This window comes from Brienomyrus brachyistius, chromosome 16, assembly GCF_023856365.1.
Source record: "Brienomyrus brachyistius isolate T26 chromosome 16, BBRACH_0.4, whole genome shotgun sequence".
NCBI classification, from domain to species: Eukaryota; Metazoa; Chordata; class Actinopteri; order Osteoglossiformes; family Mormyridae; genus Brienomyrus; species Brienomyrus brachyistius.
Genome location: NC_064548.1, coordinates 6,437,923 through 6,456,330, shown reverse-complemented (window position 1 = coordinate 6,456,330; position 18,408 = coordinate 6,437,923). Strand labels below are relative to the sequence as shown.

Genomic DNA, 18,408 nt, shown 5'->3' with positions numbered 1-18,408 from the left:
GCCCCGTTAGCACAAGATGAGTCCTCTCTGCTTGGGCAGTTAGGGTCCCGCTGCTACCTCGCTGTATTCAGGCAGCGTGTTAATTGGCTGTTTGGTCTGTAATGACTGTTGCTATGGTGGCGGCAGTTCTACTCATGTGTGATGCTGGTCAGGCAGATGGCTAGAGTTACTGGATTCTAGACTCTACCTGCAGAGATTGCAAATGGCCCTTTTCTACACAAATGATGTTAACCAAATGTCTTGATTATGCAGCTCATCCATGTAGAGATGTTGAAAGTAATTTTTACTATACAGAATTTCTTTAGACACTCAACTTAAGTACCCTGATTGCTCATTCTACTCCAGAAGCACCGGGTTCATGGTTATGCACAATTTATTTTGCACTAGCGCTAGATGCGTTGCGTTTAACGTTAAGGATGAGGCTAATGAAGTGGACGAAAATGTAAACTTACCAAGTGATCACAATAGATCAGCTACCCTGCAATTCTGACTTAGACACCTTGACTCAAGCACACCTGAAATGGTTAGGCGACGTGGCAAGTCAAGATTTCATTTGGGGTCCAAGCTCTATTGGCTGCCTCTTCTGCCCACTAAGGGGGAAATTGAGTTTGTAGTGACTCTCTGCCGGTCTCTCTTCCCAAGCACTCATTTGGCCTCAGTGCAGGGGCTGCAACAGATAATCTATAAATTTGATCAGTTCAAAAACAATGTTTCAAAAAAAAAAAAGAAAAAAAAAAATGTAAATCTATGATGGTTCCTCTGGTACTTCATCCAAATTGGCAACTTTTTCCATTTCCAGTGTGTATTCTTAAGGCAGAGTGGACATTGTGATAATTAGGCACACATTGATTAAAACTGAAAGGAATTTTTTAAAAGCAAAGGGAAGAGAGGCAAGAAAACCAAGCTGGCTACTGTACGGAAGTATACGAGAAGAGCATTCGAAAGAATAATGAAAACATTCAGAAAAAGAAAAATCGAATGTCAAAATATATTATAGTTGCAGTCCTACTCTCATCCGCATCAGAGCAGCAATTCTGGAGGGCTCTTATCCTTACGGTCAAGGCATCGGCAGATAAAAGCTCACCCTGGTTCATTCACTGACCTCTCGACACAAAACTAGATGTGGTGATGCAGTGACAGCTGATGTTGCGTCATAAAGCATCCAGGACCCATCATAAAGGCTAACCTTCTCCTCCTTCCTACTGCCTTTCTAGGCTGTAACAATGTCAACAAATACTTGTCTTTACTGCTCGTGTCGTTGCCATTTTCTGTCGACCACTGGAGCAGGAGTCATTATGGTACGTCTTTCTGGATACCACTGCACGTGCTGACACATGGGTCTCAGAGAAGCTCATTATGGTGCAATGGTTTTTGTGGCACTTAACATTTAATGTTAAACATTATATACTGTAATCTTAATTCTATCAATTATGAAGGATATGACTGAAATTACCAAGGTGCCTAAGCAACTGAAGCAATTACAGAGCAGGCAGAGGCTAGTTAATCCAGTGTTTCCAATACCATTATATAAGAGGGGCACCCCCCCACCCACAACGGCACCTCCCACCCCCCTTTGACGAAGTTAATTTTATTTTATTGTATTTTATATATAGCGCCAGATTACAACAGAAGTCAAGGTCACCTTTCCTATAGAACAGGTCTATACATTATCCTTTTATTAAACAAAGTAAATAGCCTTATGTTGTTTATCTTACTTAAACAACAGCTTGTCATTTTTGTCTGTACACGGTCACGCGTTTACAATTCTCCTCTGCTCTCTGTATCGCGCGTGGCAGAGTACCACCCCGATGCGTGTGCACAGACACGTGTGCACACACACACAGGTGAGCACACTCCCACCAGCGGACAGGGAGCGCGCGTCGGAAAATATGTTGCGTCAACCACCTGAAAAGCAGACAGAAATATCCGTCTGTCCATCTGCCCCCACCTCCCAAGCTGTAAACCTAGGGGAAACACTGTATTCTATTCTTTTATTAACAGACACGTGACCGGCTATGCAGCCAAATCTCACTATGGACATTCTGCACTATGACACTATCCCAGAGGCTTTCAATTCTGCACTGTTCAGAGATGTGGAAGATTTACCTCCAGAGACATACGCTAATCACATCAAACTGAGGTTCACAAAATGTTTCACACCCACATATAAAATGTTCCCATGCTCTCAAACATTTACTATTTTGAAAGGAAAAAAGGAGCTCGCTCCTCTTCACTACACATCAAATCAAAACAGATTTGGTCGTGACAGTCAAAGCTGGCTAAACTAAAGATGTTCTCTGATAGATGGCCACTAGATGGCACTGTGAATGCAATTACTGTTGTGCGAAAATAACTTTGAAAACCCTGGGTAGCCAATGGTGAAGTCGTCTTCCAGCTGCATTTGTTCAGTGTTATTGTTTTCCATTATACGAGCGGGATGCTTACGCATCAGAGAAACATCCACTACAGATACGTTACTATCCAGATGTATGGAAAATTGAATCATAAGCTTTTCTGTTTTGCTTGAGTTACATTAAGGCAGAGAAATCCTGAACTGAATAGTCATATGGCACAAATGTCTAAACATTTCCAAGAGTTTAATGCATGTAATGTAGTTTAATGTAATCAATTAGTCCATCCATCCATCCATCCATCCATCCAAGTTAAAGCGCTTCTCTGAGTCAAGGTCACAGGGAAACCTGAAGCCTATCCCACAGAAACACCCTGGATGGGATGCCAGGCCATTGCAGGGCACATACATGCACACACAATCATAATATGGGCTATTTACCCATGGGCAAACAGGAGTACCCACAGTAAACCCATGCAATACAAGTGGACGATACAAACTCTACTGATACACTGTACTGCTAAATGCTGATTTATACTCTAGCGTGGAATCTACGCTGTAGGTCCGGCATAGTCGCATACCCTACACCGTATCCCTGTGCACCTCCACAGAAACTATACCTTGCGGCAATGCAGACTGCAGCAACTGTGACTGGGCCGCTTGGTAGCAGTGCTGGCGGGGATTTTATTGTGGGACAAGTTGTGTTCACTCATTGTGAGCCTGCTGTTTTTGCCACAGTTCATGCTATTTATAAGTAAATAAAATTAAATAAAATAGTTGCAGCCACACAAACCTGGGCTGCAGAATACCAAAAAATTTCAGTGATTTTTTTTGCAATAAATATTTATGATATTTATAAACCTAAAAAGGAGCTAAAAATAAATACATTTCTCACAGATCCATCTGTGAGTGATTTAAACGGCTAGGATGAAAATGCTTACGATTGGCTTGGGAAACGCATACACAGCTCGTGCAAAAGTAGGACGGCGAACTTTAAACTGATTTGCAAACATATACCAGAAAAATCATAAAAATTGCAAAGCTTGTTAAGTTCCTTTGACAGTAAAAATTAAACCACTCATGCTCAGACAATTAGAGCTTTGCCGGTGCAATTGCAGATCGACACAGACGCACCAGTCCGCAAGCATAAATGCTCGCAATGGTGGAGGCCACTGCGTAAGCTCCGCCAATAAGCTCCGCCAATAAGCTCCGCATAGACTCAACACAGAAGTTTAAATCAGCTTTAACAGGTTTATCCCTTACTAGATAAAGTTTGATTTTAACTAAAATAATCACATGAGGATATTTCAGAAGTACCCAAAGTGCAGGTAATAAACACTGTTTGCACTTGGATACTGTATCAGATCCCTATCAGATCCCTGTATCAGATCCCTATAATATTTATGCATATTTACCCCCACTTGCTTCCATCACCTTGATTGGGATGAAGTGCAACGTAATGCTTTTATCAAACCTCATGCACCCCACTTAGCAAAGAGGTGACCATTACCTGTCGCTCAGTTTTTTAGCAAAGCCAAAGTCCGTGAGCTTGATGTGCCCTTCACTGTCCAGCAGTATATTCTCGGGTTTCAAGTCTCTATAAACGATCTCCTTGGAGTGCAGGTACTCGATGGCGCACACGATCTCCGCGGTGTAGAAGAGGCCCGTGCTGTTATTGAACCTGCCCCGGTTTCGCAGATAGCTGAAGAGCTCGCCGCCGGCTATGTATTCCATCAGCATGTAGAGGAAGCGCTCGTCGTGGTGCGTCCAAAACCTGAGGAGGAGAGCGCAGGTGCAAAAGGCAGCTTTCCCCACAACCGAAGAAACTCAGGGAGTCACTCAGCGGCGATATAAAGCAGAAGAAGCAGACAGCCCCATTTTCCATGCCAGAAAAATAGCGCTGTAACTGGAAAGCCACCTCAGCATCTAAATACAAGATTTGTCTTCCTTTTATCCCGTCAAAAAACTTAAGGCATACTGTATTATTCTGAACTGAAACTTACTATGTGAAAAGAAAATAGAAAATAAAGTAATTTTGTACAAAAGTTCATGAATGCATATTCATATTTTTACTGGATTCAATCACATAATGCACAAAATGTAAATCAGTAAAGTTTTTAAATAATTCTCAGAAATGGTTTTTAGAAGGTTTTTAACCTATATAGTAATATTTAAGAGTAATAACCCAGGAGCAGAACACCACTGTAAAATACTTCCGTGCAGTGGAATCATGGCAGATGATTCTGCATGCATGCAAATATGTTTCTGATCATGTTCCATTAATCTGAGGGAAACATAAAACGATACTCACAGCCTGATTAGGAAGGGGTGGTTCACCTCTGTAAGAACTGCCTTCTCATTGTGGACGTGCTGCTCCTGTTTCAGGCGAATCACTTCTGGGATCTTCATGGCCTTCAGTGCAAAGTAGCCGCTGGCTTTTCTGTCCTTCACCAGAAACACTCGGCCAAACGTTCCAGTTCCTGCGTGGTACAGGTGCGCGTGTCAGCGGGAGTGGGGGAACAGTGCCTCGCATGAGGCTAACATGAACATCGCATGTGCATTTTTATTATTTTCCTACTTTATGTCAATACTCCATTTCTGCCTTTAGAACAACTAGTAAAACCATCAATATACTTGATTTGCTGAAAAGTTTATCCAAAACTGTTTTCCCCCCTTTTATATAACCAAACATCTCATTTTACATTAATAATTCAGATCATGTACCTCACTACTACTAAAATACTACAGCATAGGGAATTTAATGAGGGATCCATAATTGTATACATCAGTAATTATGAGTAAATGATACAAAACTTAGCAAGTACCAACTTGTGCCACCAAAACAAAATTTGGCATCAAGAGCATCAAACACACACACACACACACACACACACACACACACACACACACACACACACACACACTGAGGTTAAGTTAAAGTTTAAAAAGACCATATCACATCCCACAATGACACATTTAATTTTAAATTAATATTTTAATGTATCAGAAATCCTCAAAAAATATCAATAAATCAAATGATCGGAATCACAAAAACTGCAAGTCAATTTGCCTTAAAATGAACACCTCATTTCCCCAACCAGCTCTCTCACCAGTTCCGTTTCTGTATAATTAATGAACACCCGGAAGGGACTGACTATGCTGCTGTCCATTACAAATACACTTTAAAAGCAGCCACACCACCACTCCCATTGTGGGCGGACTGTCACCACTACACAAGACATTCTCCCAAATGGAACGCAGAAATCATTACTATAAAAATATACACATAGCAGATAAACTTGCATGCAAAATATTTCCTTAATAAACTATTCAGGCTTTGGGGTCATGGCGTGAAAATAAACAGTTTAGTGCTGTAGCCCATTCATGGACATGAGGTTCTGATTGCAGGATAGCTCACTGCTGTGATAACCATGGAGAGTTTCGGGGGATTGAGGGCAGATATGTAGGAAATGTGGCTGAGCAGCAGGTGACGGACAATCCTGCAGACGACGGGTCAAACAGTATTCCTGCCTCCACACCCCAGGATGTGTACTTATAGCAGATAAACACCAGTCTTCTGATTCCTCATTGTTCATCTGCAGTTCCCTGCCTGAAACCCAAACAGGAGTGGGGAGCCAGTCCCAAGCCAGAAAAGTCCACCCACAGCTTCGAAGATATTGTACTAATATATCTGCCTCAGACTCGACGGAGTTTACGCCTAACATGACACACAATGAAATAAGACAACAACTGCTTGCACGGAGAACAGGACACCTGGAATGTGTGGACAGCCTCTGGGTAATACCTGCACAAATTACATCGCGAGACAGCTAGCTGTCGGATTCAATTGCAAGAGCTGTTCGTGGGATTTTCCAACGTTTCTCCATCAGGGTACCAATATCACGGAGGTAATATCCAGCATGACATGGTGTGAGATGGTGTTTTTATTCTCGAGCTTCAAACCAACCTTTTGACTGCTGCAGAATGCGCAACTGTGCTGTCTAATAGCACATACAATGAATGTCAATAAATACTTAGGAAATGAGACGCTTCAGTTGTCAAGAGATGTGATATCTGAAGATCCTGCTGATATGCAACCGAGAAGCCCCCCCCCCTCCATTTTCACTTCTGCTGGGTCGATCTGGCCCACCCACTCTTCTGCAGAGCCATGGCTAATTGGCTAGGCTGCTCGTTTCTTTAACGAGTCGCAATCCTGATGGGTATTCCCCTTCGCTTGAATGAAAAATTAGTTCACAAAACTCCACTTTCATCTCTCAGGGATTGGAGGGAATGTTCCCACTCCTGCGCCTCTGCAGTAGACCATTAATGAAAGGGTAATAGGTGTAATGATAATTACATAATTACCCTTAATCAATTTTTCTGCACATTTTAATTTTAAGGTAAATGCAATCCAATGAGCATTGCATTTGTCCTTTGAGTGACACTTTGGGTCATCCCTTAATTTAAATAACAAAAAAACTTTTAAAATATTGTGCAGAAAATACCCAGTAATATTTTACCCAGCTGACGGTAAATGAGTCCAACCTATGAACAGACTGTTATAAATCACAGAAGATGACGTGAACTAACCGATGCAAAACAGGCAAACAATACTCCCCTCCGCAGGAGAACAGGAGAAAACATGCATTTGCAGTCACTTGTTACCTGTTGCGTCACCTGAGTAAGTTGTTTCTGGGGTAAGCTACAGACCTGTAACGTGCGGCACGGGACCTCATAAAGACAGCAACACCGACTGCCAAGCCTTCTGACACTGCATCTGCATTCAGACAGGCATGTGATACAATCTAAAACCTTTCCATTTTTAGCTAATTTGTAATAGATGTGTGTTAAACGCACCAAGAGCAGTGTGGTGGCGCAGCAGTTAGCACTGTGGCCTTATATCTTACAGCTCCAGCACTGTGGGCTTGACTCCCATCTCGGGTTCTTCAAGTAGGGCTGACATGCTCTCCCTGTGTCCCATGGACAATGAAAAGACTTTGATATAACAAAGAGATCCAGATTGCTTGGAGGATAAAAAGGGACAATTTTACTTGGCACTGCAGGGACCTGATGGATAGGGGAACCAGAGGAAAAAGAAAACAGAAAAAGAAATGCACATCTTGCCCTCTTAACTACTGAGCAACTGCAACAAAACCCAGGTGAGCGAGACCACTGCTTCAGATCCCTTCTCTAAGACGCATCCTCACTAAATTACAGGTGACTCCCCAACTTCACCGCACCCCAAAACATCCACGCCCTCCTCTTGTAAATGCTTCCAATGCAAGACTATACTGCTGGCTATAAAAAATGCAACAAACAAACAAATCACTCATCCCATACAAACAGCAGCAGTAGCTAAAAGGACAAAAAAACAATGATTCAATAGTGACTCAAACCCCAGTCTGGCCCGAGGACAGCGCTTCCAGCCAAGACGCACATTCAATTCCCCCTCCCCCCCCCAAACATGCTATGACCTCTTTTACACATAACTGATCCAGAGGCTAAGGTGGGTTGGGAGGACGGCCTGTATCACACTATCAGGAAGGGTAGCTCCGCCACACTAACCCAACCCAAATTACTACGTTGTCTGAGCGTGCAACAGTGCTGCGAGTGTTGCCAGGTTAATTTAAGTTAGTGCAAGTGTTCAGCGGAATTCTAGATTAAATAGCCCTGGCAGGAAAATGCCATGCAATTGCAAGAACGTCTCCAGTTGGGACAGCAAACAGAAGCACATGACTCTGACTTGGCAGCAGGGATCTAGTTTATTCACAATATTTTCCAGTTCTCAGGCTAAGAGAGAGACTGGGTGGGGTCTAGGCCGACGTGACAAACACGAAACTGGGGCTAGCCTAAATGTGGGAAATAACTTCATGGAAGCAGATTATGGTTCTTGGAACTGGCATCAAGCTAGCATCTGGGTTACCGAGAGCATAACAAACCAGCATGCGAGAGTATAGCTACATTTATATGCTGCCATTTACAGGCAGGTGGAACACATTTACACAGACAAACCCAGACAAATGACACTATCCCCAAATACTCCACACAACCATACCTTCGTATTAATATATCTCAAACTTTTACTATTTTTAACTACACTAATTAAACACTATGGGTCAATTGCGACCAACTGAAAGTAAGGTTGGAGAATCTCCTCTAGTTAGCACACAGCTTCATGCTAGATTAGCATGGAACCTTGATACCACATGCAACCAACTTAGTCACAGAAAAAAAGTCACAACCTATATATTAAAAAAAGATCCCTTTTGCAGCAAATAAAACAGAACAGCTGCTGCCTTCAGCAGTCCAGCATAACAACTATCACAATAATCACGACTGATTTGTACAATATTGAAATCACCTTTTGTATTTCCTTGCATAATTATAAACAGAAAACTACCTTTTTCAGTGTGCATTTTATGAGCATGTACATGCAGAAAGTTCAGAATAAGACTGAACGCCGCAAACTGAATGCCGATTTAAATTCCAAAAGTAAATTTAAAAGAAACAGTGAGCATATAGAGCCAATGGACATTATTACCAGAAAAGGCTGCAGCAGCTTGCGAATCAGCAATGATAACCTTTTCTTTTCAAAGTGTTCTTTCAACTTGCCCCTTGTTTTATACATTTACTAGGGGTGTAAACAGTACACAGAAGTCACAGTTCACTACAGATCACGGTTCGGTGCAATTTCAGTACAGCATGAAAAAAATAATCACTTCTGAAATTACTTATTAAGACTGCAAACAAACAGTTAGTAACACTTTGTTAAAATATGCGAAATTCAAAAATATAAAATCATAATGTAATCATGATGATTACATCCTGTATTCTCTACTACCCAGTTGGCTGCATATGGGGTCAGTAACAAATAAGGGTTAGCAAGATGAGCAATTCAAAGATTGTTCAAAACTTGTTTTAAACGCATGTAAAGTTTTTTAATGTACATTTCTTAATCAAGTTGGTTTTGAAAAGTCACCCATGACATTTTTTACAAAAGGTATGACTGAATGCGCCTGAAAATGTCAAATAGCGTAACAACAAAGGAATGAAGAATATTAAATATTATGTATATACAAATGTTAGGCATATACAAAATAATTACTTCATTGTAAATATCACATAAAAGAAAGATTTTATTAGGATTAAGTCATAATAATGTTGTGGATAAATCACTTTCCCCAAAACTGTAGCATTGAACACTTAAAAAAAAAAAAAAAAAAAAAAAAAAAAAAAGCCTCACATAGATAAGTTTATATTACATCTTAACCAGCATCGTAAACTACTTATATTTGGCAAAATTGGCCTCTAATAGAAAGGGCTGTAATAGGAGTCAAATAATCTAAATGCTTATACTATTTGACATTTCAATTTAAAATCAAATTTCAAAGGAATTATCATGCACACTTATGTACGCACACGGCCGTGGGGTGAATGTTTCTAACAATTTTTAAAGGAAATACTAATTTTCATAATTATCATGAATTGTCAGTTTTTCTGGGGTCATATCATTTGACAAGTAAACAAAAGCACACTAGACAGTGCCCTAAAAATTTCAATTTATCTGTTATTTCAAAGAGAGTTACTAACCTGCAACAGTTAGGTTCATCAGGACTACTGTCTTTTCAGTGCTGGTGTAATTTATTGGGAAACCAAAACAATCCGAAACTGGTCAGTATGAAACATTAGCCGTGATTAACTCACAGCTACAATTAGCATGTTGTTTTCTGCGTTGAACATCTACTTATGAATTTAGGTTCCACCCATGTCAATAAACACATTAATTTATTTCACTGAGTACACAAAACCAAAAAAGACAGACCAAACATCACACAACAAATTTGTACCATAATAGCCTTAATGTTCACATTTTACAGCACAACTTGCAAGTAAGATGAGTAACTGCACAAATAACTGAACAGTTTTACTATTGTGTATATCTGAATTCTTAGTTGATGCAAGTTATTGCAGACAGGATTTAGAAATCTCTCTTACTTCATTCTAACTAGAAACAGCATCTTAAATGGCCAAAAAGGTCACGTTTTTGGTCAGTATAAGAGCTTGGGTTTATGTTCCATGTTGGAGGAACAATAGTGATCGGTCTTGATACCCTAGAAAGTACCATACCAGCTGGTTTTGGTCATGAGAGGTTTCATGCTGCAACTGAGGTCAAAGCAGTAGACCTTCTAGAGTAAATAGTGCTCCAGTAGGTATGCAGCTTAGCTAGCACTAAAACTGGCAAGTTGGTTGCAGATGACGCTTTGTGACTGAGAACAAAAGAACCTGCCAATTAAAAGAAATCAAAAATAAATGCCTTTTTACACTGAGTAAACAGCAAGTGTCTGATGATCAAGAGGTTCAGTTCGTTCAACAAACACGCACAAGAGGGTGTTTGCCTTGGACTATACATTACAGTAACATGATATCAAAGGCACTCGCCCTTCAGGGTGCAGAGGAAGACTTGTACAGTTGTACCATTAATAGCCTGAATGCTATTGGTAATTTTCAGTCACCCTCTTGCACCAACTAGTTAGCTACAAACAAAACAAAAACAAAGACAGGACAAAATCAGAAGGGCACAAATTATGGTTGTTTATCTAACCGAGGGCGCTAACTGTTAAGTATTAACGTCAACATGCAGGAAGCAGTGCAGGAAACAACGGAACAGACGATAAAACAAACAGCACCAATTTTGACTGACAGATTCAAGAAGAAAACAAATATCCATCCATCCGTTCATCCATCCTCTCACAAACCGCTGATCCAAGTTTCAAGGTTGACCTGATTCACTCTCTGAATATGGTCGCGGAAAATTCTCAAGACTCACTGACACTTCATCAAATTCAGAACACACCTAAGAAATGAAAAATCAACCAAGATGTACAAAATGCGAGCCTTAGTCAGCGATCCCATTTCTATGACAAGCACCAGCTCCACAGAAACTTTGAGCACACAATTGGAACATAATGTTTTACAAACCAGACGGCCATTTCACACCCTTAGGGATCATGTGACACTAAGCATTTGACAAATGGATCGGAAGGAGGGTGTTGGTCATGAGGACTGCTGACATTGGCTGGTTTCCTGATAAGCCATATCAAACTTAAAAAGCCCATCAACAGTTGAGTGCACGCATGAGAAAGTCAAACGGAGATCAATGCCGAAAACTCAGGGAGTTCCCAATGTAGTGTCGTTTAACCAAATGTAACCAGTCATAGACCAGGACAAAAAATGATCCTCATTCCGTCTGTCCATTATGACTCCTCGCACAAGTACTCAGCTACTGTCAATACCATAAGATGGAGTGGAATCTCTTGGGGAGCTTACTTTGTGTTTGGCCCCACTGGGCTAAAATAAAAAAAAAGGTTTTTGTTCTGGGAAATGGGCCGGGCAGGACTGCAACTTTATACCGCATGTTTAGGTCACCTAGTGTAATTTTAACACAAAGACACAGCAATTGAGAAGCCCACGGAATCGTCAGAGGAACACATCAGACATTAAAAGCAAAAACAAGCACTAATGTTCAAGCTACACAGCAAGGACCAGAGACGCTCATTAAGCAGGTCATTAAGGTTGCATTAAGCACATACTATGTGCCGGCAACAGAAATGCGTGTGAAACTTTTTATTAAAGGTGAAACTCTAAAAGCCAAAGTAAAGCCTTGCCCTATGAAATGAGAAAGAGTACTTCTCCCTTAGCAGGTCGTCGAATCACGAGGAAAGTGCGCTTACATTAACAGCTTTGGCTAGATAAAATAAACCAAATAATATTGTGTGCATTTCATCTCTCAATGATGCTCTCGCTCTGTCTGGTGTTATAAATACAGCGCACCCCTTTCTACTCCCTTTTTATTCCTCAGTTGAATTATATGTAGAGTTTTAAAGTTCAATAAACCCATAACATTTCCAAAATCAATAAGTAATGTTAATTGTGATTTCAACATTGAACTAAATAATCATTACATTCATCTCACTAGTTGTCTATTTGTCATTTGTCTACACCTATATTGTTGCATATTAGATGAAAACTAAGGCACAATACTAAAGAGCATAACTGCAGAAATATGATTTTAAATATTAATAGGAAAAGCACCATCAAAAAGCAGACTATGGAGAAAAATATTATTACAGTTTCATAAACCTTACATACTAAGAATATAAAATGATTACTTTCAGCAAAAGCTTGGGCTGCCAATTTAATTTTGGCCCATGGCAAACACCCCTCTCAAAAAAATAATGGATAACCCATTAGAGCACTACAGAGTACCACACACTGCTCATATACCAGCAGAGTGGTATAGGATTGCATTGTTCAAATGAAGGAGTCAGTTTCAAAGAAAGTCTAATCCTTCTGTGCTGCCTGTTTCAACAAGGATGAGGTGGGAGGGGTTGGGGGGAGAGGATGAGGCAGGAGTCGCTTCATCGTGAAGCTGTGACAGTGATGAATCTTAACACACAGCTCCAGTCAACAACTCGTGAGCTACATTTGTCAAATGGCACTTTTTATATCATTAAGAACAGTTTACGGGCATTGTATTTAGACACAGAAATGCACATGTATGTTAGTCAACTCTTAAAAGTTTACAACATGCTATCTTTTCCCCCATAATGGGGGGAAAGCTGCCTGAAACAACAGAAGAACGGAGAACATGCAGAAAAAGTACAGCTGTGACAATTAAAGTTTTGTGAACAAATTAGAAGATAAGCTGTTTGTGAGCACATCAGATAAAATTCATACAATCTCAAGATGAAAAGTTCTTTTTACACAAAAAAGCAAAAACAACATTTTTAAAATAATACAATCATAGTGTAAACATCTCCAGTTCTTTTACATGTTTTAAATCAATTCGGCAACATGTATACAACACTGGACAGTTTGTGAAATCCTGATGGTTTCATTTAGCTTCAGCTTGGGAAAATATGGCTTTAGTTTGTAATTGACCAATATGTGAATCTAAAAGAGAGACTGTTTCACATCATGAGTTAAACACCTGAGATTGGTACAATTTAATACTGAAAATGCAAAAACTCTGGAATGTACTCAGCAGCAACAATTCCAAAACACCTACACTAATGTTTACATTGAAGAGCATAAAATTAAGGGCAGGTTGGGGTAGGGTTACCATATTTGGTGAGAAAAAAAAGGACGTGTCTGGGGATTAGAATATTAATGAGTTCTTACGTTCACCACCAATGAGGGAGCACATCTCTTATGACTATGAATGAGAGCCCCCTACCCACCCTGTAAAACGAAAATTTGCACGTTTTGCAATCTACACGCAATTGACACAATATATATCATATATAAAACATAATCAAAATTATATATACACACACGTGTTTTTCAACAAATATTACAAAATACTAAGCTAAAGTTTGTTAAATTTCAAGCAAATGACACGATTAACTGTTTCACACAAGAGAATGCGAGTGGAGCGATAAGAATTTTCACTCATCGCTCACAGAGTGGCATGCTCCCCCCATTTCACCACTCACAGCCATTGCAGATGGCTGTGCTCAATACCCCTCCTCGCTCCATTCCATTGTGACCCAACTCCAATAAAATAATTTTGCACTTGATCCAAAAAAGGAAACAATCTGCATTGTCCTTTCGTTTTAGCTTAAACTGTAGCCTGGCATCAAAATAACTGAGCAGCCAAATCCACATTCAACCAGAAATGTATTTCTGGGTCAGTCATGCCACAGACGCACAGTGCGAGCGGCTCCAGTACTGATCCAGTATGTGAAAGTCATGCAAGACGGTGTGAGAGATATGCTGATGCTGTTTTTTTTTCTCAAATATTCCACTCCACGCTCGCTCCTGCTCCGGCCAAAATCGTTCCGCTCCCGCTCCGCTCACATGCTCTGGTTCACAAAAATACAAATGCAAAGTGGTTTACGGAAGCTGACATCACTCATGAGCAGTGTAACATGTAGGGATGTGCATATCGTTTGATATTTAAAATAAACGTATGCACGAACCTTGCAAATACTGTGTGATGATACTGAGTGGCTGCCATATATTGAAAATTGGTGCCATTTCCTTAACTTGACTCTCCACCGTAACTTGCCACATTGGGTCATACGGGTTGCAGTGCTAAAACTGCACAAACCACCGATTTTTGAAAAAAACTGCCCAGACAGGGGCCCAAAGAGAGGACGTGTCCAGATAAACCCAGACATATGGTAACCCTAAGCTGGGGCTTCTCTGTAAGATAGTATTGTATGCCTCCCTAGGTCTAATGGCCTTGTGATGATTTCAAAACGCAACTCAGTAGAAGCTATTATTGTCACCATAATAAATTACAAGCTATTTCTCCCACAGCTGTTCATCTTTACAGTAATTTGGAATTTAAAGGAAAATATGCAATATAGTACAGTATAACTATGCTCCATACAAGTGACTGAACATAAACGCAACAAAATAAATTTCTTGGTAGCTGCAGGTATTTGTCTATGGTCCCTGATGATTCGCATTAATTTAACATCCATTACAGTACACAGCAGTCAAGGTTCATGGTCATTTAAAGGATTATAATGATCCAACAAGACCCCAGTATTTTCCATCATCTTTACATCAGAGGTTGATAGGCTTCCATGAACTTAACATGGTTAACAATAAAAACTCGCCCATAAATTACATTTACCACCAAGCATCATTGTACGATAAATCCCAAACTTTATTGGCCTGCACAGGTGCATGGAAAGCTGCTAAATAAGCAAAACAGGGTTTTCTGAATTTCTAAGAAAACAAATGGAAAAGATATTCTAAGCAGATGGCAGGGCTCACTTTTAGGAAGGAGGAAATGCTCATTTGACCTTTACTTCAGCACAACTGCAGCTTACAAACAAGGCCGAAAGTGCTGCTCTCAAAAACCACTGCCTGTGAAGCTCTTGGCTTGATGCGTCGTTTCAAACCATCCCTATAAAAGACACACCTACGCTTAAACAGAGATGCGGTGGAGTTACACATAAACACGTCACGCATAGATGCGAGCACAAGTTTTGGTGTGACTAGGCCACAAAAAAACAAAAAATGATTTATACTTGCCCAGGCAGATTAAACACAGGAAGAGGCCTGCGAAGCCGCTAGGGCAACGGATAACAATATCTTTTTCAAATCCAATCTGCATACCTGACACATGCAAACGTTACCATAAGTGACAGGCAAATAATTATCAAAAGACGTTATTGCTACAGAATATGTATCTAAATTTGGTTTATGGGTTACTGGCCTGACTTCACCCGAAGGAACCTACAGAATATCCGAGGCCAGATTTTACTTCTTCCTTTAAATAGAAACCGGTCATAAATCAAGAAAAAGCCCCATGGCGTTTCATCAGTTACAGGCTCTGTGGAAATATTTTCATCTGATGATGCAGCACAGTCAGTGGAGGTTGCCATCCAAACAATAAAAATAATAAAAAAAACTATGCTAGCACTCCCCACCCCATCTATAAAACAGTAAGGTGGCTAGTACCTAGCAACCAAAGCAGCAGTGCCCAGAAATGAGGTAGAGCAGGCCTGAAGGGGCATGTCCTGCTATATCTGGAGCAAACAGAGAAGTATTTCATTTGTTTTTTTTCCCATTATGACCTCCCCTTCCTGTTTACCAAGAATCATACTGTCAGATTGACAGTAATGTCTTGGAGCTGAAGGCCATACCACAACAAATTGTCGTAATAACTACCCATCAAAAAAATGAAGACTAAGCCAGTTCCACAAGCCATTTACACAATCCCACAATACTTTCCCTCTATTCATTCCTTTCCATTTGAGAAGAGACAATAGGGGAATTACAACAATTAATCACCACCACATCTCTAAAAGGATTCCCAGAAATAAATGATCAATTATTTGATTATACCAGTGAAAACTGCATTAGATTATTAATTAAACAAATTCTTTGTGAAAAGAATAGTGAGTTTGAACCACAGTGCACTTGCTTCGATTTCCATGGAAGAACCAAATTAGGGGAATTTCAACCAGCCTACCAAGTCCAACAAAGTCAAAATTAATAATAAATAATGATTTAAAAGTAAGAGCACTCAAAAAAATAAGAGTACCAGTGTAGGCATCATCATTAAACAGTACAATAGTCAGAGCGCCTGATTTCACTTCATTGATAATATGAACTTAACTTCAGCCAAGGCACTGAGAAGAGAAAAGGACAATAAACCCCCAAACAGACACACCAATGTTATTATGGTCAAATTCCTAATACTATGGACGCCACTTTTAATTTGCTGGGTAACAATGACACCTTAGTTATTACACAATAAACCTCACAAATACACGAGAAAATAAGTAATACAAGTATAATATACTGTACTACAATATACTATAATAATGTAATATACTCAGCTACACAGTACACCGTGACTAAGGCCGGATTCTTCTGCAGCCCCGGTGCCAAAAGGAAAGGAAAGTTTGCACTCGTGTGACCTGTCATGTAGTATTTCTTACTCAGACTCGGGTACCCAAGCGGACAATTAAGCTTGGCGACCCTGTCAGTGCGCATTATTAAAATGATGCTTTGAAAAAATGAGAATGGAGCACCCCGTGCATGTTTTTTTTTTTTTTTCCATAAAAAAAAAGCTGAATATCCATCCATATGCGTTTCCAATGTATACTTTGAAAGACCGGTGAGCCGGGACTTACCAACCGTAGCGACGGTGTCCAGGTCGTCCAAAGAATACGTCCTGTTGCTGCCGGGGGGCTGCGGCGCGTCCCCATGCATCTGGGAGCCGCCTGTGGCGCCGCCGGTGTCCCGAAATGAACCGTCCTCACTGTCCGCCCCCAGTGCGCCTTTGGCCGATGCCATCCTAGAAAATGCGCCGCACTCCCCCACCACTCCCACCAGCTAATCCAACACGGTGCCGGTTCCAGAACCCACTGCGCACCCACTTCAGTTCTGCGGAGCTTTTATTGTTACTACTTATAATAATAATTATTATTATTATTTTCGGCTCGGTTTCGAACGGGCACCACTGGCATCCCCGTTGCTTCCCCCACGGGGCCGCATTGTCCCGTTAGACTCTCATGTCCCCTCGTCCGGCAGCCAGACAGTTCGCACGTAGCAAAGCGCACTTTCCTACAACCAACAACAAAACGGAACAAAACATGCAAACAAAACGACCGAAATGAAGACAATGAAAAAGACGGAGCAAATAACAACAGCAAAAAAAAATTATGTAAACTTCTTTCCGAGGGAGTGCCTAAGCGCTTCTTCCTACACCTACCACCAGAACCACAAAGAACAGAAAACTTACAGAGAAAGGCCGGTATCTATCCGACGTCGCTTAAACAAAAAGCCGATTGACTTCCTCCCCTTTAGGGTGGCCAACAATTTCAAAGCGCAAGCGACAAGGAAGAGGGAGCCGAAGTTCAAGCTTGAGCGACAGTTGCGCGGACCAATAAACATGTTTATACAGCAAAAGGATGACCGGCGCTTTAAATAAGTGGGCGGGACCCAAGCCTGGTTTTCCGGCCGTTTCTCCGCACATGGACGCTGTTTAGCTCCGCCCTGCCCTGCCGCCCTGCCACTCCCACACCCGCAAGCCCCAGCTGGTCCGGTTAGGAGAAAACATCACGATGAAATGCGGTTTGGGCTTCGCCTTGTTTTATGGTTACAGATTATCCAAAGTAAGATATTGAAAGATGGCAAAGTTATTTAGCATTTTCCAAGGTTCTCCGTTATGCATATTTCAGTGCAGCTATAAGAATTGAGAAAAGGTTTTTGATTATGTTAAGAATGAAACGGAACCTGGTTAAAAACCTTTAAAACGTACCCTGATTTTAAACAATGAAACAGGGTAATATATGAATGTACTATTTTTGTACCTTGGAATGCAGAGGAAAACACGTTTTCAAGTTACATATTTTGCACAAGATTATTTATAGTCGAAAATTTACGAGTAAAAAAATAATCAAGTTATTAAACAAAATTAAGAAGATACAATTTCACTGAAATATTCTCGGGTAAAACTGACATGCCAGAGATTGCCAAATTTTCTAAGTAACGTATGAACCTTTTCCTACATATCTAGTCGGAACATT

At 40.6% G+C, this 18,408-nt stretch overlaps 1 protein-coding gene across 3 annotated transcripts in view; it reads right to left on the bottom strand.

Annotated features, from left to right (window-relative positions):
* prkx (protein kinase X-linked) overlaps positions 1 to 17,736 on the bottom strand; it is a 29,524-nt gene extending 11,788 nt beyond the window's left edge. The window contains exons 1-4 of one of the 3 annotated variants that reach the window (XM_048977994.1): positions 17,622 to 17,715; positions 17,011 to 17,443; positions 4,662 to 4,830; positions 3,861 to 4,124 (exon numbers count right to left, since the gene is read on the bottom strand). In XM_048977994.1, coding sequence (XP_048833951.1) covers positions 3,861 to 4,124; positions 4,662 to 4,830; positions 17,011 to 17,173 — 596 coding nt within the window. In that variant the 5' untranslated portion in view covers positions 17,174 to 17,443; positions 17,622 to 17,715. Of the gene's footprint in view, positions 1 to 3,860; positions 4,125 to 4,661; positions 4,831 to 17,010 lie in introns of all 3 variants that reach the window. The other 2 variants (XR_007382722.1, XM_048977993.1) reach the window with 2 other exon arrangements.
* Positions 17,737 to 18,408: the final 672 nt, after the last annotated feature.